The sequence below is a fragment of a genome, unplaced genomic scaffold, assembly GCF_019419815.1.
Source record: "Pyrus x bretschneideri cultivar Hongxiangsu unplaced genomic scaffold, Pyrus_bretschneideri_v1 Contig28, whole genome shotgun sequence".
Lineage (NCBI taxonomy): Eukaryota > Viridiplantae > Streptophyta > Magnoliopsida > Rosales > Rosaceae > Pyrus > Pyrus x bretschneideri.
This window is the reverse complement of record NW_025999590.1, coordinates 4,773,793-4,798,347: the sequence shown is the minus strand read 5'-3', so window position 1 is coordinate 4,798,347 and position 24,555 is coordinate 4,773,793. Positions and strand designations below refer to the sequence as shown.

Here is a 24,555-nt window from a genome sequence, read left to right as displayed (position 1 = left end):
TGGTTCAACTTTGTGGAATGCTTTGAAAATTCAAGTTTTCTCCTCTACACTCGTTTTCTAGCTTTTTTTATTTTTTAAGAATCTCGTTTTCTACCCTTAAATTGAATAAATAAATAAACGAAAATCACAATCACAGTAGTGTTATAGAATTAGTGGATGAATGCCCACTCAAACGAATGCCCAAAGACTTAGTAATAGTGAGTAATAGTGTTTGATACTTACAAAAGTATCATCATTGTATTTTGATGGTTGTAGTTACGAGAGTTGCTCTATAAATAGAGCACTCCGTCTGTTATCAAATGCACTACGAAAGAAAGCGAGAGAAATAATAACAGTATCCAATAATATCAGTATCTCTCCCTCTCTTTATCTGTCATCCTTACTGTGTTATAGCTACTAAAGTTATAATATGATATTTTGCACCTACTTCGCTCATGTCCTTATAAAGATTATCTCTCTAACTTATTTATAACAAATAGTGCAAAGAAAAGAACGAGAACGTAAAAAATTACTACTCGAAAAGGTTATACAAACGATCATCTTGAATAGGACTAACACATCACTTATATTGTGTGGATTCCTTAAAGTTTTGAGTTAAAATAATGACGTGGTTGTCTTTCAACATTAGTGCATGTAATTGTTCATGTTTCGCATGGGAAGTGAGACATGATTTGGATTTCCTAGTTTTCGCTCCAAGAAAAAGGTTAAAGTTGAGAGCGACAACTACTGACTAATGCCGTCGTACATTATCCACAACAGAAAGGAATTGCGTTGTTCTACGGGATTTATAGATTCACATGACACCACCAATTGATGTCTATCCATATATGGAATCAACCACACAAAGTGGTCGTGCAACTTCAACAACCATCGAAACTCAAAGGAAGTTCCGTACTCCTACTTCTCTCTTTTGGGTCTCAATCAACTGCTTTCTTACTTTGTTCATAAAGCATTGTAACAGTATCTCACGCCACTTACACACTGTTAAAAGATGTAATGTTTCTTTATCTCACACGTAATAAAATTTTTGTTGAATGAAAGTTCTCGTTTTTAAGTCTAACAAGATGTAACACCCACATGTTTTCTCTCGTAAGTGATGGGATGCTTAATGATAGGCTATTCTTTCTTTTCAAGTCGAATAAGATGCAATATCCACGTAAACTCTTATAAAGTAATGAAGTTCTTCTCGCTTGTCGAGATGCCATTCCAACTTGTGTTATCACAGGTACATAATCCCTAGTTTCTCATCTCATCAACAACAACAACGCACCAAGAAAGGAGAAGGGCCACTTAATTTTCCACCATAGCTTTCGCACTCTACGCAGTGTGTAATTGGTAGGGTCAATGACAGGTGTCATGTCCGCTACTTTGCGTGATGAACAACCTAGCCCTGTCCACTCTTCAAACCACTCGCTCAAATAATAAAATGAAAAATGGTGTTATTCACATTCATTTTTATTTTTATAATTTTTTAATTAATTTTTGTTATTTGATTTTTTTTTTCTATTCATTTGATTTGAAGCAAAAAATTAAAAAAATATTTAAAAGGTAAAAAAAAAAAAAAAATGTAAATAGCAATACTCTAAATAAAAAGTAAGAAAATATAAATAGCATTGGTTCAATTCAATGCAATGAGGACCAAATAGTGAATTTAGGTAAACATTCAATCCAATGCTAAAAAAATTCTAAGTTCATGTACGATTCTCTCTAGTGTTGTTCGGTCAATTAATGTTTGTCATGCATTTAAAAAGTGAACCAATCCTCTAATAAGAGTATAATCACATGCTGAATTGATGATAAAAAATATCTTTCCTCTCATTAGGTTCGAGAAATATCACTCCATAGTATTACTAATCTACTTCCATTCCAACACATAAATTGATCTTCATCTTGAGCCTTTCACTCGTGTTTCGAATATGCTTTTAACCTCCTTTCTTCCATTTACTACAACTAAACATCAAATTTGTGACATTTCAATTGTATCGTATTCACGTAATATTACAACAAATGAATAAGCGACACAAAACACGTACTTTATGTCTCCTTTTTCTTGATAATCTTTGCATAATGTTCCTCTCGACACTCCTTTCTTTCATAAAAACAACTTGCAACAGCCAATCCATTTTTTGAAACTATATACGAACTGAATCGATAGAATATACAAACATCATGAATCGCTGACATGAAGAACTCGTGATCAAATCACAGGTATTGTGATCCAGTTCAGATTCTAATTAGCATAAATAATAAATAATTCTCAAAAAATTTATATAAAAAAAAAGAAATCCAAAAAGCATGATCCACAGCTATATAACTGTGTTGTTGGCACTTTTCAATTGGAGCTGGCATCTACCAATGGTTGACTGCTTTTACATAGTTCTGTGTATTTTTCAGAAAACAAATCGGGGAATTAATCTAACGGTCATTAATCCTCCACGACGACACGATAGATCTTGTTCTGGTCAACGTGCAATGTCTGACTTTGCCTTGTATTCCAGTTGTTGCTCCATCTCCCAACTCAGCCCAGAATGCTTTGGAGCATATTCCTGCAGGTTTGGTCAATCAACATCAAAACCCCTATCAGCATCAGGTCATCAAAATGGACGGCTCAGATCTCATGAGTCCTCATCATTTAGCACTTCTTTCTCAAGTACCTGTACCTACACGTACTCAATGGCAACATACTTGACTGTTGGATCAAAACCAAGCCATCTTTCGGGGCATTTAGTTTTAAGCCGTTGAATCAAATTTAACAGTCAAATATGTGTCAACAATGAATGTTCGTAAACGTTAAAGAGGAAGGAATCTTTTAGTTTTGACAATTACAAAAATGTACCTCTAGTTTGCACATGAGTTCGCAGGGAGTTTCGGCAGAGACAATAATGTGGCGAGCTGCAGGGTCAATGAAACCTTCGTCCACAGCCTTGTCCACGAACGATAGCAGTGAGTTGTAGTATCCATCCACATTTAACAACCCCACCTGCATCATCCAAAATAATTAACTTTGTTAACTAATCAACCTCTAATTTTAATTAGTCCTATTTAATTTACAAGGACCAAAGCTGAATTACTAATTACCGGCTTATTATGGATTCCTAACTGTGCCCAAGTGATCATTTCCAACAGTTCTTCCAAGGTCCCATAGCCACCTGTAATCAACATTAACATACGGATGGTTTATTTCGGAAGTGCATGATCGAATGCACTGTGACACACTATCACGTGAAATAGGTAAACAAAGTGCGTAATTGATTTAAGAAATTAGTGTGTGATTAATTTGAGACACTGTCACAAGGCAGAATTTGGTACCTGGCAAGGCAATGAATGCATCAGCTTGGCGAGCCATTTCCGCTTTGCGTTGGTGCATGCTTGATACAACTCTTATTTCTCCCACTGGCTCTCCTGTGATCTAAGATTATAAAATAATTATTTATTTTAATATCTTCACTTAACTGTAATTAAAGGATTTAAAATAAATACATAATGAAGAAATTAAATACCTCTCTTGGCATGAGGGTAGTGGGAATTACTCTGCAAATTAATAAAAGCAAAATACAAATTAAGATCAGAGGAATAAAAAAATTTAGAAAAATACAGTACAACAAGCGCGTTGTTGATTTTTTTTTTAATTTCCAATTAACTGTAAAATTAGAGATAAAATGTTTTTACCCCAACACGTGGCGGCCACCATCATTGACAACTTGGGAGATCTGACCCATTAACCCAATGCTTCCTCCTCCATACACCAAGTCAATGTGTCTTTCAACCTGCAAAAAGATATCGTCTTTTTATATTACCAACTGACGTGCCTCGTTCAAACATCTCAACTAATCATATAATTATGTAAAGTTCAAACACTCATCATTTACGCCATCGTCGTAACGATATTTTAAATCAATCACATATATAATAAAAATGAATAGTAACAAGTGATTAACATCGAATACCGTTGTAGTGGCATATCGTTCTAAGAAATGGCTCCGAATCCCAAATACCTCTAATCCAAATGAATTCACTAAAGACTTACCAAGAAAATGGTACCTCAAAATTCGATTGATTTTGTAGAATGACACAAGAGTTTCGATTCTTCAAACATTTAAAGGTTAAAAAAAAATGCTTTGAACTTTAGAAGGAGTGAAGAGAGCTATGAGAAATAAGAGTTACCAATTCTTTGCCGAGTTGAACGGCAGCAAGCTGGTAGCTCGGGTTCTTGCCAGCACTGCTGCCACAGAAAACGCAGATACGCCTGAATCTCGATTCCTTTGCAATCTGCTGCTGCTTTTCCATCACAGGAAATTAAACGCCTGAATCCAATTGGGTTTCTTCAATCGAGAAATGTAGAGAGAGAGAGAGAGAGAGAGAGAGAGAGAGAGAGAAAGAAGGGATTAACGTGAAGGTGTTTGTTGTGTTCAACAGTCAAGCAATCGCTATGAAAGCCAATGACAAGAGTTGAGGGAATGAAATTGGTGGTATTGGTTCTTTATTTATACCGGCAAAATATTAAAAATTAAAGGTGTGTGCTGTCTACACACATCTCATTTTCTTTTATTATTCGCATACTTTTTTTTAATGTCGAATCGAATGAATTTATAAAAAAATTACAGCGTTTTGAAAATCTGGGATTTTAAACGAAACTGTAAAAATCTAGAGATACTCATTAAGATAAAAAACGTTCGTAAGTTAATAAAAATTCAAAAAGGTTTATAAAAGTTAATCAGAATTCATACATAAAATCTAGGGGTATTCAATTCTATGAAGATTGGAAAGAGTTTATAAAAGTCAATAAAAATCCGAAAGTATCACTCGATCAGGATTTTGAAAAAGATAACAAAATGGAAAAAAAATTAGCCATTAGATTCTAACCGTGGAGTATTTTCGAATAAGAAAGAACTGGAGTTGTGACTAACAAAAAAAAAATATTCTGAAAGGGCTGGAAGACTAAAGAAGAGAAGTTCAACCCTTTAAGTTTCAACAATTTTATAAGAAAGAAATCTTAGTTGATATCTGGTGATGACTTCCCCAGTTATTAGGTATTAATATAATGATTTGGATGTAACTAAGTTAATTATCATAATTAATTGATATAAATTTGTATTTTTTTTTTTTTTTTGTGAGTATAAATTTGTATTTTTTAACAGCTGCATTCCAGTTAATTGGGATGATGAGATAGGCACGTACGTACTGGTCCTTGACTAATCGTTTCTAATTAATCAGTTTCTTTGTCTTAAGCTTCGTCTACAACTGACAATAAAGTGCATGTCGAATTATTTTAATATATAATGCTGGTTATCCTTAAACAAATCAATAATTAATTCCACTTGGCAATAGTTGAACTGTAAACCTGAGATTAGTAATGGGACACATCAGCAATGCATCAACTAGCGTGTAGTCTTTAGTCACGAGGACATGCAATATGCTTGGAAATTTCTAAGAGTGTAAGAGATGTGACTTAATTACTTATTATGATATATCCATTTGTTAATTATCATCAAATTTAAAATTAATACAAATGGTATAATTAGTAGCCTGGCCAGATGGTCTATCGTGCAATGTTGCTCTCTCTTGAAGATTCTTAAACTTGCAAACTGAATAAGGTGGTAGAATACAATACACCTTGCTAGCTACTAATTAATTTTCAATTCTATAATATATTAATCCATATTTAATAATTTTTAAGAATTGTCTTGGAGTTTGGTTTAATTTATGTTGGTAGGAGAGTTTGTTAATTTGATTGCTTCGTTTTGGTGTGTACCCTCTTTAATTTGGATCTATGTGTGAACTGTGGAGCCGTTTGATTTGGTGAATCTACTTGGTGTTTTGGAATCGGGATGGTGATTAGGTGATGCAATCGACCCATGGGCATCGTACTCCCTATCCCAATTTATGATTTCCCTGTAATACGAAGTTCAGCAGTTTTATTGATCCGAGTAATCGTGCAGTTACCAATGAGCTCGGACGAGTGCTTGAAGTCTACTCATTGTTTTGTAATTAGTGATGCTTCATTGTAATATTTTTAGATCTAGTTTGCAAGGACCCTTTTGGGATAGAGTTCTTCATGATATATATTTATAATTGCCTTTTATCAATGAATGAAATATATTACTCTTCTTAAAAAAAATCCATATATATATTGATAGATCTATATATTATTAAACTATTCTTTAATTACACGAAAGATAACCTATATATTCAAATTAAGTATATCTTCCAAGATCTTTCCTACCACCACACACACACATACATATATATAGTATTCTGTTTGAAAACATAACTGCAGAAATATATATAAAGATCTCTAGTCGGCCTATTATTAATACCAGAAAGGTTAATATTTTCATAATTTAATCACGTTTATATCCTTTTTAAGTAGTCATATATATAGTTGGTTCAAAAAACTCCTAATCTTACTTAGGATGTGCTTTTTTTACGGATTCTACGATCAGTTGATTGTTTCCTTGCCTGTATGAACACGGGATCTCTTTTTCCTTCTCCGAAATTCTTCCATTATTGAATTTTACCAGAAATTTTTTTTCTAGAGAAAGCTGCAGGTTGAAATAGACGTACGTAAACCATGGAACTCTGGTTAAATAAAGCGACCTTACCCTAAATTCCTTGACATTTTCCCATGCAAAATTCAAAAGAACACCGTGACCAATGGAACTCTGGTCCAATTAATTCAAAGGATTTGGATAGAGAATATTCTCTTCCATTCAAAGTCCGAAGTGCCCTGAAGAATGACGGTCATTCCTCTCTTTTCTTTTCTTTTCTTTTCTTTTTAATTAGAATGTTCCAAAGTAACTTTTCCTTTCATCTTTTTGTTTTTGTTCATGAAGTTTCAAAGCATACAAATCTGTATTCTCTTGTTTATAATTTGGTTTTTGGTTCTGGATGTTCAAGTCTTTGGAGCAAAAGAGAGAGAATTAGTTTCCTAAACTTCTGGGCCGTGAATGGCTCCTTTTTTCCTTCGTTTTTAATTATTAACCGACACTGGCAAATGGCTACGACTTTATATTGATTCCATTCCCTTTTACTTCTTCCTCAAGAGATTACTGCTTAATCTTGTTTCTCGGTGGTTAATCATTATGGTCAACAGATGAATTAGTGATTGAGAGAGTTAAACTTACAGCATAAGAATAACCATTTGTGCGTATTCTGATTGAAATTCTAAATTTTTAATTGGATGTAATATTACTTAATTAATAACTAGCGTATTTGGCTTTAGCAAAGTTGCTAGAACAATTTTCTCTTCTCGAGACCCAAGTTTGAATCCCTTTACCTATAGTTTAAAGAGTAATGTTGGGAAGACTATCTAAATTGAGCCATCTTTTATATTATCTGATATGGTAAATAACATATACATGTTAGGTCATTAAATTTAATGAGTGGACATTTTATTTAATATATTCACAGAGTTTATTCTTAAAAATAATAATTTGAAGCTCTTTCTTCTTCTACTTCTCATCACCATCCCCACCGTACCGTCAGCCATCCACCGTCGACAGCATCAACGGTGACCACCTTTTTCTCTGTATTCTTCTTTTTTCACTTTCTTTTGCTATTCTCGCGTTGGATATTAGGTTTCAATTTAAATACTGAAATTGGCCAATGATTTTGTAGATTCAATAGAAACCCTAATATCATGAAGAATTAATATGAGATTGTGTCAGATCGGAGGCTTCTACTCTAGAGAGAGAGAGCGAGAGAGAGAGAGAGAGAGAGAGAGAGAGAGAGAGATGGAGACAGAAGGGCCGACGCCAATAACAGACGGGATGAGGAAGGCGGATGACCATGGGATGGCTAGGCGGATAGGTTTATTTTCAATTTTGTAATTTCTATTTTTCTTTTTAATCTCAATGTTAACTTCTTATTAGATTAGATGATCTTCCTAGCATTTTCTTAGTTTAAATGAATACGTATAAATATCATTTAAATGAAAACAATGCATGCATGATGTAATCAGGGTACATAGCAGACTGCATCTGCATGAACATTTTGGTACAGTTTTCTTAAAAATACGTCATGCAAGTAACCAGCGCCGAAAACTCGTTTTTAAACCCTAGCTCTCAACTCAGATAGCTTGTTTCGACAAAAAAAAAAAAAAAAAAAAAAAAACTCAGATAGCTTGTTAAAGCATGATTTTAAAATATAAAAGTACACCCTAGCTGGCAACTCAGATCGCGAAAGCTTGTGTTTAAGGTTATTACTGTTTAATCTCGAAAGCAAAGGGCAAATTACAACTGAGGGAAAGAAAGCATTATACCCCTGTAGCCCTAAGGGTAGCCGAAGTAGCGCCAGTTTAGGGTCCCAATTCGAAAGGGCTCCCAATTTTATTTTTTTTAAATATGTGTATATATAAAATTTTACAATTCAAATTTAATAAAATATCAAAAAATAAATTCATAGGCAATAATATAATTTTCCATAAGATTTATTTTTACTTTTTTCCCTTACCCCCATGTAACTACAGTTTTACACGTATACAAAAATTACTATCCTCTTTATTTTAGTATTTTCCTGCTATAAGATGCAGCTCTACAATCCAACCATTCATTCATTTATTGAACGTAATAAGTAACATTGAACCAAATTATTGCTAGCACATTGTAAGGCTAAACCCACCCCCTCCCCCTTAGCATAGATAATATTGCTTGTTCCAAAAAAAATTGATAGAATTTGGCGTACCGGGTAGGGACTCCTCTTTCGGTTTGAATTAGTTGAAAAATTAGATTATCTAAACTTAGTAAGTACATTTGCGTCTAAAAACGCAAGGCAGGTTATCACATCCCGGCCCGGGGCGGATCACTTCTCGGGCCCATTTCACTACCGTAGCACGATATTGTCCGTTTTGGGCTTACCATTCCCTCACGGTTTTGTTTTTGGGAACTCACGAGCAACTTCCCAGTGGGTCACCCGTCATGGGATTGCTCTAGCCCCCTTCTCGCTTTAACTTCGGAGTTCCCATGGAACCCGAAGCCAGTGAACTCCCAAAAGGCCTCGTGCTAGGTAAGGATGGGAATATACATATAAGGATCACTCTCCTGGGTGATGTGGGATGTCACAATCCACCCCCCTTAGGGGCCCGATGTCCTCGTCGGCACACCACGGCCAGGGTTAGGCTCTGATACCAAATTGTCACAACCCGACCCGGGCGGGAACACTTCCCGGGCCCACTTCACTACCGTAGCACGATATTGTCCGCTTTGGTCTTACCATTCCCTCACGGTTTTGTTTTTGGGAACTCACGAGCAACTTCCCAGTGGGTCACCCGTCATGGGATTGCTCTAGCCCCCTTCTTGCTTAACTTCGGAGTTCCCATGGAACACGAAGTCAGTGAGCTCCCAAAAGGCCTCGTGCTAGGTAAGGATGGGAATATACATATAAGGATCACTCCCCTAGGTGATGTGGGATGTCACACAAGTAATATTTAAGTAATGCTTGTATATCTTTCTTCTTTTGATATCAATTTTTAATGATATTTGGTGTAGAAATTGACTTTTTCATGTATTTAGCAATTTTTTTTTATACATGTTAATGTACAAAGGGTTGGGGGTCAGAGAGAACTGTAGGGCCGGCCCTGCATTATGTGTGTGTGTGTGTGTGTGTGTGTCTATATATATATATATATTTCATGTGGATCATGATATATTAGTGCTATCTCTTTTCATATAGCCTATAGGATGGATATATACAAACGTATGATCTCCAGCCTCCACAGAAAATACATAGTTTTGAACCCTTTGATTTTCCGTTTGACCACAGAAAATAAAACTTATAAACGCTTTTGCTTTCTGAAATATAAATATTATGTTTGATTAAGAAAAAAGAAAGAAAGGCATACAAATATGAATATATCTTCTGCGGAAATACACTCCAGTCTCTTTTAATCCAACTATTAGAGGTTTCCCACAAACATATCTAATCTGGTTCGTAGCCTAGTGTTTTGTTACATGTATTAAAACATATCTAAATTCCTTTCTAATTAATTAAAATGTGTAAGAGGTTGGTTCTCCAATCAAACCCATCAAAAACCATTGTTTATATGTACCTAACTGAAAATCATTAATTGATTAAACGAGTCAAGTTTGATTTTATTTGATTTTATATTTTTTTACTCTATAATTTTTTTCCATAAAGTGGGGTTTTGTTCTTGACTAACAAACAGGTTGAAAAACTCACTAATACTAATTTAAAATGATTTAGGATATTCATTATCTTTTGAAAGTATGGTTTAGAAGAGAACAAACCTCCAATAGGAGGACTGATCGATCTTGCACGGTGAGAGAGGAACAAACAGGTTGAAAAACTCACTAATACTAATTTAAAATGATTTAGGATATTCATTATCTTTTGAAAGTATCGTTTAGAAGAGAACACACCTCCAATAGGAGGACTGATCGATCTTGCACGGTGTGAGAACTAGAAACCTCTCTCTCTCTCTCTCTCTCTCTCTCTCTCTCTCTCTCTCATAAAAGAAAGGATGACTCGTTCATGCATGTATTTGGAATCTACTTTTGGATATCTATGAACTTTTTGAGTCTATAAAGTTTCCTGGACTTGTGTGACTAACTACGTGGCAATGAAAATCATGTATACATTGAAGATGACATCTAACTAGCTTTATGTTGCAGTCCCATGCTGAATATATTTAATACATTTTCGAAAGTATATAACTTTTTTTTTTTTTTTTTAACGTTTGGAGTTTCACAAGATCTTTTACATGTACATGTAACAAAATGTTACTGTCTATTTGGAAGGAGTTTTAAATTTTATCGAGCCTTATTAGTGTTTAATGGATTTTTTTAATTTTATTAAAAAATAAATAAATAATTACCAGTAAGGCCTGACAACGATTGTAACATCCCATATCGACCAACGGAAAGGGGTGATGTGTCTTATATGTACATGCCCACCTCTTTATAGCACGAGGCCTTTTGGGAACTCATTAGTTTCGGATTTCATCGAAACTCCGAAGTTAAGTGAGTTCGGGCGAGAGCAATCCTAGGATGGGTGACTTACTGGGAAGTTCTCGTATAAGTTTCCAGAAACAAAACCGTAAAGACGTGGCCGGGGTCCAAAACGGATAATATCGTGCTACAGCGGAGCTGGCATTAAGATGTGACAACGATTGCCAATTTTATTTTTATTTTAAAAAATATTCATTACGGTTTCGTCACGCCCTAAGCTTCTTAAAGTTTATGTTGAATTTCGCAGATTTTTCAAACGTTGATAATCGTTGTCAGGCCTTATTAGTATTTCCTATTTATCTTTTAAAATAAATAAAAATTATCCATTAAACACAAATGAGGCTCGATAAAATTTAAGACTCCTTCCAAGAGGCCAGTTTTCATGTACATGAAAAAGATTCGGAATGTTCCAAATTAAATTTAGGAATCATGTGGTGTAGCTAGAATGACTTGAATTTTGACTTATAATGAATCTTGTAAAATCCTCGAAATTGATTGGAAATCGTGTGCTATAATTCAGCTTTTATGGAAAATTAAATTTTTTTAGTTTTATTTATATATTTGCATGAGAGCAAAAGAAAATGTTGCAAGATCCCTAGATGTGATCCTATAATTTAGCTGTCACATCCCGGCCCGGGGCGGATCACTTCTCGGGCCCGCTCCACCACCGTAGCACAATATTGTCCGTTTTGGGCTTACCATTCCCTCACGGTTTTGTTTTTGGGATCTCACGAGCAACTTCCCAGTGGGTCATCCATCATGAGATTGCTCTAGCCCCCTTCTCGCTTAACTTCGGAGTTCCTACGGAACCCGAAGCCAGTGAGCTCCCAAAAGGCCTCGTGCTAGGTAGGGATGGGAATATACATTTAAGGATCACTCCCCTGGATGATGTGGGATGTCACAATCCACCCCCCTTAGGGGCCCGACGTCCTCGTCGGCACACCACGACCAGGGTTAGGCTCTGATACCAAATTGTCACATCCCAGCCCGGGCAGATCACTTCCCGGGCCGCTCCACCACCGTAGCACGATATTGTTCGCTTTGGGCCCCGACCACGCCCTCACGGTTTTGTTTTTGGGAACTCACACGAGAAACTTCCCAGTGGGTCACCCATCATGGGATTGCTCTAGCCCCCTTCTCGCTTAACTTCGGAGTTCCTACGGAACCCGAAGCCAGTGAGCTCCCAAAAGGCCTCGTGCTAGGTAGGGATGGGAATATACATTTAAGGATCACTCCCCTGGACGATGTGGGATGTCACATTAGCTCCCAAAACGATTATATATTTATTTTTAAAGTTGAAAAATAAAAATAATAATATAAGCTAATATGGCTCCCTAAATTGATTTTTATGTGTAAAAAATCTTCAGAATGTCCTAAACTAGTCTTAGAAATTATGTGGTGCGATTAGAGTGATTCGAATTTTGGCTCATAATGAATCTTATAAAAATTCTCAAAATTGATGGGAAATTGTGTGTTACAAGTCATAGTTTTTATATAAAAAAATTCGTTTTATTATATATTTTGGGTCAGAGTTAAAGAAAATGGTGCAAGACCATAGGAAGTGATACAACATTTAAAGATGAAAATTCAATATACACTAATAAAGGGGCCCACAAATATATTTTTATGTGTCGAAATCTTCAGAATATTCTAAGTTACTTTTAGGAAACGTGGTACGGTGAGAATGACTCAAATTTGGGCATATAATGAATCTTGAAATTTTCAAAATCAATTTAAAAACGTGGGTTTACAACCCTCATTTTGTGCTAAAAAATTTGAAATTTTTAGTCTTAGGAAATATTTTGTTTTGGGGCAAAGGAAAATATTGCAAGACTGTTGGATGTGATCCTACAATGTATTAGGTTCTGAAACTATTTTTTTTATTAATTTTTAATATTGAAAAATAAAAAAATTAATATAAACCAATAGAGGGGTCCTCAGATATACTTATTTTTCGAAAATCTTCGGAATGTCCTAATTTAATTTTAGAAAACATATGGTGCGATGAGAATGACTCTACTAACTCTTGTAAAAAAAAGTAAATAAATCGATTGGAAATCATGGGTTATAACTCACAGTTTTTGTTGTAAAATTAAAAATTTTATTTTTAAGAAATATTTTGCGTGAGAGCTTAAGAAAAATGTTGCAAAACCTTTGGATGTGATTCTACCATTTACTAGGTCTCAAAACTATTTTTATTGACCTTTACAGTTGAAAAATAGAAAAAAGAATATAAACTAATACATGCTCCCCCAAATGTACTTTTATGTGTCAAAAATATTTGGAATGTCCAAAATTAATTCAAGAAACATGGGGTGAGACAAGACTGAATCGAATTTTGGCTTATAATTAATAGTGTAAATGCTTTCCAAAAATGTTATTCTACCATTTACTAGGTTCCGAAACTAATTTTTGTTGATTTTTATTAGTTCCACCTCCGTGTATATTCCCCTATATAGCGTCAGGACACAAGATTTTACCCTTTGTGAGACTAGAATGGTTTATATTACATTTTCATGACATCATCATCTTACAATACCCCCTTAGCAATTGAAGCACTATTTGATTAATTGTCTAAACCTCACTGGTAAAGCGGTAAAAGGACAATACACGGGTGTGAGAGGGCAAAGAAGGCCTTCTAACGCGGCCCATCCGTTTCTCGTTAAGAGCCGCGCCCCATCCTTCGCCAACATTTTAAGAGGCCCAATTAGGATTTTGTTCGTACTACGGCCCAATCATCTAGGAAACAGAACCATTCCTTTTCAGGCCCAATTAGATTTTTAAATGGGCCATATGGAGATTTATAGCAATAGAGCTGACATCTTATTTCTTGGTCAAATAAGTCTTGGTTCTTGACCACGTAAACAAATAAGTCATTAATTCTAATTTCCAAAAAATGAATGAAAAACTTAAATAAAATAAACGCTACACTGACGAGAATGTTTTATCTAAATTACAATTGGGAAAAATGGATACTTTGCTGCCGATGAAACGCCTACTGCGGCGGCGCGTATTGTGTAACAGAAACACAAATCAAATCGGAAGATAACTTCCGCTACCATTTTCGCCGTTCTGAGGCCTAAATATAGTACAACAATTTCATCACAAGCAGAAGATCGTTCTACTTGTGGCCATAACCATACTGGGGTGCAGGTGGCCTCCTATTTCCTCTCCTGTCCAATCCAGAGAATTGGTTTCCGGATTGCTGAGGGCGGCCATATCCTCTGCCCGGGTTATGGCCAACCGGTGGAACCCAGTCATCATAACCATGATGGCCAGACGCTGCAGATGGTTGGTAACTCTGATAGTTGTTATAGCCACCTGGATAAGGAGCACCGCCGACTCCCGGCGGAGTTTGTAAAATAGGTCTCTGAGGGTAGATTGGCCCACCGTTCTGGTGATTTCCTGATTCGTAGTATACATGCCCAGAATTCCTTTCATGGTGCTGAGTGTGAGGCCTGTTCTGAAAGTGGACAGCCGTTGAAGAATGCGCTACATTATACCCACGGTCACCGTGACTTGGGAAGGTACTAATATTCGAAGCTCGGGGTTGATGTTGAGGATGGTGGATTGCCCTAGGTGGTGGCATTCTACTGTGTCCCCGATCATAGCTTCCGTTATTTGCATAGGAAGGATGCGGTGGATAATACTGAGGCTCGGCATAAGATGGTCGATGGGAATGCATGTGATTGCCATACCCATTGGAATCCGTTTTAGCCTGTAAGCTATTAACAACAAGGCGATGTGCCGCTGCCCCGAGCTGTATTCCAGAAATAGCTCCTGCAGGGTTCTGCCTGGAACTGAAAGCAAAATCCAAAATTGTAAAAAATACAATCAGAAGAGAAAGTAAATTACTGTGGAGGACGGCACTGCATATTTATCAAAATGGATATGTTAAAAGGACCTACTGGGAGTTTTCATATGGCGTCCGCGCAGAATTTTCATGCCATGGCTTTCGCCCAGTTTCTTCATGCCATAAAGGAGGTAAAGGCTTCACATCCCCCACTGTAACAGTCTGAAAACAATTTGATGTCAACATAATGATAAGCGTCAAACTAGTGGACTACATAGAACTTCTCCATTAATGACGTGCTAAGGCGTATACAATATAACTTTTTATTACCCAAAATTAGAGGTAACGGACAAGTTAATTTTTTATTACCTGAAACGCTTAAAATGAGAAACCCAGAAAGCAGCACAGGCAAACAAAATAATTTTTTATTACCGAAAATTAAAGGTAACGGACAAGTCATAAAGTTCAAAGGAGCACATGCAAACACATAAAGCAACACTTACAATGCATATGCATAACACCCGTACAACAAACAATCTAATTGGAAAATAAAAGCTTAAGATCAATGTGGACTACATACCTTCTTCGGGAATATAACACCTGCCGGAGGTCGAGTTATATGCTTATGTACATCCGGTAGTCTGTATATCGCACATCTGAACATCAAAGGGAGGGGAATTACAGTTCAGAAATGCATGATCACTTCTATATATAGAACGAATCCATTAATGAAGCCATTTTGTACTAATAGAGGCCACTTCTATCTACATCCAATTAAATTACCTAACACACCTACGTGTAAAGATTACCCATCAATAAAATATAGTGCTTCTTCTCTCTCTCTCTCTCTCTCTCTCTCTCTCTCTCTCTCTCTCTCTTTCTCTCTCTCTCTCTCTCAGTATATTTTTATAGTAAATGAATTTCTCAGTTGAAATACATACATTACTTGGTTGTCCATAATATCCTCCATGCTGTCAACAGGAGACCGAAAAACCGGAGGGCAAGGCTCACCAGTACATGGAGACAGATAACCGTTCATCCCCTCACTGCATGCATCCCTAAATAAAATCAGAAAATAACCTCAAACAATTCATAAATACATGATCAACAACAATAACAGAGCCTTATCCCACTAAGTGGGGTCGTCATAAATACACGATCAATAAAAAAAATGGTAAACAGAAATATGGCTTTATATTCATGTAGCAAACATTTCCATCTAGAGCCAAAAATTTGCCACACTGGAGTCAACGTTGATTCATCATTTTTAACGTCTCTAATTCAAAACTGAATATGAAACTTTGGTTTCATTCGGCTCTTCCTCGTCCCAGGAATGAACAATTGGATTAAAAAAAACAGATTTTCTTAGTTCAGAAAACGATAGAAATAATTGATTGAAAAGTGCCAAACTAGAGCATGATTCCCAAGAAAAATATATAATAAATCAATTTGCATATGCCTTATGCCACCAATATGGAACACATGCCATATGATCTATAGCACAAGGTTTTCCCAATTAAAAGAATTAACCTATCAAAACTGGCTCAAATGGAAAATAGAAACGGTATAACGTAAAATTCAAATTAGAAACCTGGTTGCTGCTCTGAAGCAGAGTAAATGTACTGAGAACAAACCTGTACTTGGGATCAATCTGCTCCTTGACTTCAACTCGCTCTTTGTCTGTCAACTGTTTACATCGATTGTCCAGAGAATATATGCATACAGATAGAGGATGAGACGATGTAACAAAAAGCATCTCGAACATCACACTGTTTCTCCGGGTCTCCTCCTCCTACAATCGAAAAGCAAAAGTTGAATTAGACAAAATAGAATACCAAAATAAGTAGTGCAAAATAAATCAAATAAAATAAATACCCTTACCGTCAATGTATGTTCGAGTTTTTCAACCTCAGCTAGAAGGCGGACTTCATCAATAAAAGGCAACTTTGCAATACCCTTCAGAAAAGCAAAATGATGTCAACCTCTGCTCGATAGTTGTCCAATATACACCGTATCATCATGACCATGCGCAAAAGCAAAATATAGTTATAATCTGTACTACAAAAAACCTACCTGCCATGCGTACCGCTTCCCATTCATATCCACTTCAAAGTCTGATAGCAAATAAAGGTTCAGAGAAGAATGTCAGTGAGCAAGTTAAAAAAAAAAAAAAAAAAAAAAACCTAAAACCACCAAATATTAGGCAAGAAAACATACCAATAGGGTAAAAGTCAATGATAGGTGAATTTGGATCAGTCATCAACTTCCTGTACTGCTCAGGAAGAGCATGGGAGCTGCAAACGAATTATCAGTAGTGCCTTACTTAATGGATACTTCACTAATAAAAGGAATAAATTAAAAGCAAACCTTGCAGCAGGAAAAACCCCCAATAGTTGATTGAATGGTTTAAAAGGAGAGCCCAAGTCAAAACTTATATTTAGCTGACCAAGGTCTTTCAGATCAGAAGCAAAGGGTGCATAATGATAGGGGTAAAACCTGAAAAAATGGCAATCAAATGGCACAATTAACATATATTAATAAGATCATTAATGCAGTTTTTACAGAAAATGTTGCAACAAAATCCCATCTATATGGCATTATTCTGATATGCAAACACATTTTTGTATGATATGCTAAAAATAAAAATGCAAAATGTTCCTAATCCAATCCTGCTCCTTATACAAGACTAAAAACCCCCATCCAAATACAACTAATAATTCCAGTCATCACAAAATGCTACAAAAGCAAAAGGAAGGCGAATGCCCTTCATCATGTAGTGGAGGAAGTTGGATCAAAACTACTCACCACTGCCACGAGCAAACACCTTCATAATAATAGTGCATCACCCAACACAGGCCCTCAGTGTACCGCAAAACCTACCCAAACACACAAATATGAGAAAAACTAATGGGTACACAAATAAACATTTGAAAACAGCAGCACCAGAACTCATACACGTACAACATCTTTTCGAATTGCATCACGTTCTTCAGGAGTTTTTGCAGAAAACTTTTCTTCGTAATACCTATCTTTCCATCCAGGTTCTCCCAATTTAACCTAATAATACAAGACAAAAAGAATCACATTAACAATGCAACCAGCAAAAAAAAATTCAAGCTTCTCAGCTATAGCATAACAAATATAATAAGGTAAACAGAGCAATGCAGCAACAGCTACATGCATAAACGAGACAACAGTTTAACATTTAGCATTCAAAACTGCCATAAAACAATACAGAACAATGTTGTGACAGGTCACTTTCATAGGGAATGCATGATAATTGCAAATACTCATGTTTCTATGGTTCCAACTTCCAAGATACAAGCAGACAAATGCTTTAAACATAGGCCTTGCAAAAGCCAGTGTCAAAATATCAAATATAAGTACAGTAAGTAACTGAACCTTGTCTACGTCGGGATTTCCAGAGTTAAAAGCATCAGATTTCTCACGAAGAATCTCCTTCAGCTTTGCTTTCAAGTCTTCTTTGTTTCCATGTTCCTAGAAGAAGAAAAAACAGTGACAGCTTAACGACCACATAGTTTATAATATATAACAAGCAGAACTCATTAACCACCTTAACGACCACATAGTTAATAATATATAACAAGAAGAACTCATTAACCACCTAACCCTGTTTGTAAAGCGATTATCACAAGATGGTACAATAGAGATTCAAAATTACAGTCAGCGTCACGAATCAGCATGCAGAAAAGTAGATATAAAGAACAGACTAAAAATGTTTAAGTGATCTCTTGAGCTAAAAAACATACATCTAGTTCAAGACTGTCCTCAGCTTCAACAATAGCAGCACCAACAGTTGACGTCTCTAAAGACAAACGTGCAACCTTTCGAGGATTTCCTTGACCATTAGATTTTCCAGACTGTTGATAAGGTGAAGCTGTATGACCCGAAGCAAGACGAGATCCCTGAAACCGAGAAACTGGCACCAAAGAATCTGGTTGCACTTGAGGCGCCGCATCATCTCCTCTTCTTAATTGCCTTTTATCACGCTTTATTCTGTCTGCCTGACGCTGGGGAGAGGGGGAAAATTTTTGTTATAACATAAAGCAGTCTAATCACCAGTATAACATCTATTAATCCACCCATCAAGCAATTCACACAAGCACAATAACAGGTAAACATCCACAGATTTGGAAGGGGGTGTCTGCTCAAAAGGCCACATCCCAGACCTAGCACAAAAACCCTCTTATCTACTGCAACAGAGACCTTTTCTGATAGCAGATTGATTTTATCTGCCCTCTTTCAGCTCACATTTATTGAGAAAAGTATCCTCCTTCCCAAATCCTGTTTTTTCTTGTGAAAGCTTGAACAAGCTATCTGAAACCTAAAGTCCCCCCCCCCCCCCACCCCCCCAACCCCTCTCAAAAACATTCCAAAACCCTAGCTAAGTACCATGCTCCATCACTAAACAGCCTAAACAGGTGCACTAAATAAAAAAAACTTTGGACTTATCCACATCATGCAAATCAACATGGTTATACAATCATGCTGACCACAGTACCAACGATCTTGCCTATCTAAAATAAAAAACTGACAAGGCTGGTAACTGGATGGCCATAAAAGTAATACTGTTTCAAGAGGCTAATAAGGAACAAACCTGATGCAATCGAGCTCTTTTCTGAAATATTTTATCTTCATACGATCCAACCGCTTGAATGAAATGCTCTACCCGACTCAAATTCGGCTGAAAAAAAAGGCAGGTAAAGAAGAACATTATGAAAAAATGCTTAAGCCAAATGTAATTCATTGGCTTAAAAATAACCTACAATAGTCAATTAACTACCTTGCTTCCATCAGTCAGATATCCACCCAATGCCTTAAATTCCTTCTTGTATACAGCCAAAAGCAAATTGATTGCACCCTGAACAATCACCAATCAGAATGTTGTAAGTTGTAACAGGAAATTATTACTCTTTCAAGCCCTCCTATTTTCATTTTTATTTTTTAGCCCTCCTATTTTCATTTTTATTTTTTTAGCCGTCCTATTGTCTTATCAAACAAACAAACAACATAAAGAAGTTAATATATTTCTATTAAAATATTAGATTTGAAAATAAATTTCAATTATGTCCTATTTTTCAAACTTAATAAAAATTATATACCTCACGAATCTCCAGCGTGGGCATGTGTGGCAAGAAATCGTTACCAACGAAGAAGCACATGAATATGAAATCATCCACAATGCACTCAAAATCAATCTCAAATGGGGTGTTGGGAATTCGCATCTCATATTCCAAATATTCTCTAAGAGTCCAGATGTTGAGAAACTACCAAAACAGAAAGCAAAGAGATAAAAAATTCAATATATAATTGTCACATGGTATTTCAAAAATAGGAATAAAGTTATTCCATTAGTTCTATTCAACGAAATCTCCAATTCGCAATGGCTTCAAAATGAATACTTAAAATACAAAATTAGCAACCATTCCTTTTATAAGTTTTATCAGTAGCTCTTCAATCAATATATTGCAAAAACTAACCTGGTAAGGCTTCTTGGGCACAGCCTCACCATCAGCTTTCTCATCAAACTCTCCAGCCTTCCGTTTCGCCTTACCTTCACAATTTGCTGCTACATGACCCACCTGACCACATATGAAGCATTTGTCTTGCTGTCCGGGTGTGAATACAACCTGGAATGTTGCATAGCCAAATTACAACCATAAGTTGGAATGAAGGTGGAAATCGTGAAACACATTGTAGGAGAATTGAAGCTAATGAAGATGCCAATCATACAGAAAAACAAAGTTAAACTGATTTTTAAAATAAAAAATTGCAAAATCATAAATGCATACCTCTCGAAGAATTGAAAAATGAACCTCATGGGTAGCCAAAGCAAGCATAATCAAATCAGCATCCTGTAATTGACCACACATTAATAGACTACAGGAAAAAAATTACCAGAACAACCAGGGGGGTTTATAAAGCAATGGATGTATGAATTAGGGGTATGAGACGATGCATGTAATGAAGGAAGAAACATACCAAACCATACAGACAATGGCGTGTATTTGGATCATAACCAGGAAGATTTCTTTGAAGACGAATATAGGACATAATTTTGTGTTCGCCTTCACCTGGAACATTTGCATCAGAAAGAATAACCTGCCAAAACAAAATATTAAAAAAATTTGGTAAAAAAAGAATATTCATCAGCATTGATAGAGCAATAAAATTAGGTCCTAGTTATTAACTGCAAAAAAAAAAAAAACACAATATAACTTCAGGAAGCCAAGGGAACAAAGCATAGAAATTACCTTAACATTTTTCCATCCTGGGTCATTGTTTAATCTGAGATGGATGTAATACTGCAATGCTACTGACAGAACAGCCATAAATTCAGTTCCAGGAGTGATGACATTGGAATCAACAACTTGTGAGTCTTGTTTGGGAGGAAGCTTTCTCCCCTCCATTTCAAACTCTTCACGCAGCCTTTCTTCTTCAGCTGCCTATAAAAGAGAAACCAAAAATCAATAAATGTAAAGACTTGGCTTCGTTTCTCCTATTTACTTCCCCCTGCCAATGAAGGCTGTATAGCAGTATGGAACAATTGTGACAAGCAAGGATTCAGGAAAACAATGAGTATACACAAAGACCGGGGAAGCGGGAGAGACATGAGAAGCTATGTTCCTTCAATTTCCTTAATACGAGATTGAAGATTGAGTTACGACCCCCACCCCTCCCCCCAACAAAAAAAAAAAAAAAATCTTATTGCAAATACACATTCCACAACTCCATTAAGGTTGTGTTGGATTATCAGGATTCATAACAAAAATTACACGAACTGCATCACTTGCATAACCCAAACAATGACTGGTAAAAATAACAATGTGCATATAATAAGAATTGATGTTTGCACAAACGGGGATATTCGAGATAATTTTCTGTCAACATCACTTGTTAACTCCTAAATATAAACACCACTCTGATTCAGCTACAGAGGATATATAAACATACCAGTTCTCTGCAATTGATGAACTTTATTTCATAAAGAATCAGAAATTAACCGAAGAAAAAAAAAAAGCCCTTCACGTGCAAACACATGGAGGACCCACCTAGAATCCACAGAATGACGTACCGAGTCTGCTGCATCTTTCGCAGCTCTAAATCGCCGAGACCGCTGTTGATTCATTTTTGCCCTGGGGGCAACACCATCTATCAATAATTTCCAACTATTAGCATTACGCAAATTTCATATGATATTGCATTTACTTCTACTTTTCTATAAAACATAACATCAGTTCCAAGTCCAACACTCACCAATCGCCATGTACAATAGCTTTCGAGGCCGAACCATCACAAACAGTCTGTCAATGTAATCAAACATGCACTGGAATACCTCGTCGAAGGTCGAGGGAGAAGGCTGCATCATTCAGGTAACAAAATTAAGCCACGTAAACAAATTTACAGCTACAAAGGCAAAATTTTGATAACAATAAAAGGGGTAAAATCTTTACACATTATAAAATTTGCAATTCGTAATCACATTGTAAAGAAATTAAATCGAATCGTTACCCTATCTTCTGGGTGGAAACAAGGGTGAATGATCCCGTTCATGTCGAGATACAGATTGTCGTATTCCAACCCATTAGGATTTGGTTTACTGGTGTCGACCGGAATCGATACGTCATCGATCACGACGGGCTCTTCTTCCACAACGTCGACAATCACGAGCGGGTACTTCTCCGCCAACCACCGGTAGAACGCGGGAACTCCCATCGTCAATTGGAGGTAGCTCGCGTCGGCGGACTAACAGATTAACGGATCTCTCTCAGTCTCACTCGCGAATCGAGAAAAAAATAGAAGGCGCGAGAAAGTGAGGGAAAATCGGAACCCGAACCCTAACCCTAAATCGCTGACGGAAACTTTAGCGGCAAAAGAGTGACAACGTAGAAAGAGGGCGCGAGTGGTTGTTGGGGGAGGGGAGGGAATTAGGGTACGAAAGTGAGTGATTTGACGGTTGTACCCCTGGAAATTGGACAACTTTAGGTGGTGGTTTGGGGAAAATGAGCAGGGGTGTTTGTGTCTTCTCGTAACCTTGCCCGTCGTTTAAGGTAAGGATAGAAGGGATTTTTTATTATACAAAAAAAAAAAAAAAACGGATGGCAAGCTATAGATATCCACTTCTTTCGACGGCTGGGAAGACAGTTATCCACCTCTTCCGACGACTGGGAAGACAGGCATTTCAGCATCCCTCTGGCTACAAGTTTGGCTTCCACACTAGTAGCAGTTTTCTAACCCGAGATCTCTGATTTTTAGTTTTAAGGAAGCCTTATAGTCCGTCATTTACCATTGAATCACCAAATCATGGTTGGATAGTAGAGATTTCGGTCCTACGATTTTGTTTTATATACGAATCTAAGGGTGCGTTTGTTACATCGGACTGTCTTGAACTAGACTAGCTTCAGGGATTAAGTTGGACTGATTTAGTAAAGCGTTTGGTGCAGTGTCAGGCTAAAAATGAGGATTATAATATTATATTATTTAATAACATTTTATTTTTAATTTAATATATCAATTAATATTTTATTATTACTTTATCTTTTTCCCTATTTTTCTAGAACCCTCCCCTATCTCTTCATTCATTTTTTTCTCCGCTTCTCCCTCCCCATTCCCCATTTCTCCCATTTTTGTTCCTTCCTTTTTTTTTTTTTTTTTTGGTTGCAAATCCTTTGCCTCTTCACTTCATCTTCTTCGCCTCCTGCCTCTACACTTCACCTCTCCCTCCTGCCTCTTCACTGTCTCTGCACTTCACATCCTACCTCATTTTTTCCGATAGGTTGCAGGTTTCTCGATGGGTTTTCCAACTAAACCTCATTGGATTAGACGAGGTTTGCACCACTAACAAACTCTTCCTCATCTCTAGTCTCATATTCGAGCTTTGCATGCTCGATCTGTCATGGATTCAAAAAAACCCAAACCAGCTGAGACTTCCAAGCCATTTTTCGGCCATCTTCGACCACCTTTTGGCCTCGATTTAGGTAGAATCGTAATTCCCTCACTCCCATCTTCAATTTGGTATTTTATATGAAAATTGGTTGTGAAAAGCATCCCATGGTTTTAGAGGGTGAGTGGTTGAGGAGCAAGGCGAGGAGGAGAAAGGGGGGAGAGAGGGGACAATCTTAGCTAGTCCTATGGTTTTCAAGGGGTTTCATTAAGACCATCTAGTCCCGGATTTAGTCTAGGCGACTGAGATTTAGTCTCATTAAACCTAGTCCCTATGAGGAGCAAACATGGAATTGGACTAATCCTTAGTCCAATCTAGTCCAGTACACTTTAATGAGGGCAAACAAACGCTCCCCTAAGCGTTTTATCCGGTTGAGTATTGTTTTCCTTTTTGGTTTGTAATTCCGATTTCCAAATCGTCCTAACCGAAGCCGGAAAGCTTACATATTGGGCCGAAGGGTTGCTAATAAACAAGCCCGAGGTCCATGAAGCCTTAAGCCCGTTTAGCCCGTACAACCCATTTAGCCAATTTAGCCCATTGAGTTTTTTGGGTGTTGAGGATTTTTGGAGAATACGATCTAGAATTCGGATACGCACATATTCGAAGACGATATCTGTTTTATATAAGATTGATGGTAAGTTGTTGACTGTTGTTGTGGGTGAGTTAATAGTCTGTTGTAAAGTATTTTTGTAAATATCGCATTGTTTATTGAGAAAAATATGAATTCCATTAACACATTAATAGTTTCCGATTGTTGAGATGGTGTATTTTATGATATGGTAGGGATTAGGTTTGTCCTAGAATGTTCTTGCAACATTGACTCTTCTATTCCC

At 36.6% G+C, this 24,555-nt stretch overlaps 2 protein-coding genes across 6 annotated transcripts; both read right to left on the bottom strand.

Moving 5' to 3' along the window:
- Nucleotides 1-2,105: 2,105 nt before the first annotated feature.
- Nucleotides 2,106-4,958, bottom strand: LOC125479253 (cytokinin riboside 5'-monophosphate phosphoribohydrolase LOG7-like). Of its 2 annotated transcripts, none has more exons than XM_048588404.1 (7): nucleotides 4,165-4,948; nucleotides 3,670-3,767; nucleotides 3,501-3,531; nucleotides 3,310-3,409; nucleotides 3,079-3,149; nucleotides 2,837-2,980; nucleotides 2,106-2,546 (listed from the first exon to the last, which is right to left on the bottom strand). In XM_048588404.1, the coding sequence occupies exons 1-7, from the start codon at nucleotides 4,285-4,287 to the stop codon at nucleotides 2,463-2,465; spliced, it is 651 nt and encodes a 216-aa protein (XP_048444361.1). In that variant the 5' UTR covers nucleotides 4,288-4,948; the 3' UTR covers nucleotides 2,106-2,462. The 2 variants fall into 2 exon arrangements, with proteins under 2 accessions (XP_048444361.1, XP_048444362.1); XM_048588405.1 differs by having other exon boundaries at nucleotides 2,520-2,660; nucleotides 4,165-4,958.
- Nucleotides 4,959-13,861: 8,903 nt separating this feature from the next.
- On the bottom strand, nucleotides 13,862-22,657 carry LOC125479156 (5'-3' exoribonuclease 3-like). Of its 4 annotated transcripts, none has more exons than XM_048588206.1 (23): nucleotides 22,291-22,657; nucleotides 22,036-22,138; nucleotides 21,854-21,930; nucleotides 21,033-21,224; nucleotides 20,761-20,880; nucleotides 20,571-20,633; nucleotides 20,259-20,408; nucleotides 19,881-20,045; nucleotides 19,562-19,639; nucleotides 19,376-19,462; nucleotides 18,528-18,788; nucleotides 18,160-18,255; nucleotides 17,713-17,814; nucleotides 17,563-17,633; nucleotides 17,125-17,253; nucleotides 16,975-17,051; nucleotides 16,831-16,871; nucleotides 16,639-16,713; nucleotides 16,392-16,549; nucleotides 15,699-15,815; nucleotides 15,338-15,413; nucleotides 14,873-14,979; nucleotides 13,862-14,764 (listed from the first exon to the last, which is right to left on the bottom strand). In XM_048588206.1, the coding sequence occupies exons 1-23, from the start codon at nucleotides 22,492-22,494 to the stop codon at nucleotides 14,086-14,088; spliced, it is 3,228 nt and encodes a 1,075-aa protein (XP_048444163.1). In that variant the 5' UTR covers nucleotides 22,495-22,657; the 3' UTR covers nucleotides 13,862-14,085. The 4 variants fall into 4 exon arrangements, with proteins under 4 accessions (XP_048444163.1, XP_048444165.1, XP_048444164.1 ...); XM_048588208.1 differs by having other exon boundaries at nucleotides 15,699-15,803; XM_048588207.1 differs by having other exon boundaries at nucleotides 17,719-17,814.
- Nucleotides 22,658-24,555: the final 1,898 nt, after the last annotated feature.

What these genes read in the sequence shown, in the direction of transcription:
- LOC125479253 (XM_048588404.1), bottom strand. Translation starts at nt 4,287, where the DNA reads ATGGAAAAGCAGCAGCAGATTGCAAAGGAATCGAGATTCAGGCGTATC. An exon ending in TTCAACTCGGCAAAGAATTG is followed by an intron (nt 3,768 to 4,164) that starts GTAACTCTTATT and finishes ATCTTTTTGCAG; the next exon opens with GTTGAAAGACACATTGACTT. An exon ending in GGTGGCCGCCACGTGTTGGG is followed by an intron (nt 3,532 to 3,669) that starts GTAAAAACATTT and finishes ATTAATTTGCAG; the next exon opens with AGTAATTCCCACTACCCTCA.
- LOC125479156 (XM_048588206.1), bottom strand. Translation starts at nt 22,494, where the DNA reads ATGGGAGTTCCCGCGTTCTACCGGTGGTTGGCGGAGAAGTACCCGCTC. An exon ending in GGTGTTTGCTCGTGGCAGTG is followed by an intron (nt 17,254 to 17,562) that starts GTGAGTAGTTTT and finishes CCATTTTTTCAG; the next exon opens with GTTTTACCCCTATCATTATG. An exon ending in GTGTTATATTCCCGAAGAAG is followed by an intron (nt 14,980 to 15,337) that starts GTATGTAGTCCA and finishes AATTGTTTTCAG; the next exon opens with ACTGTTACAGTGGGGGATGT.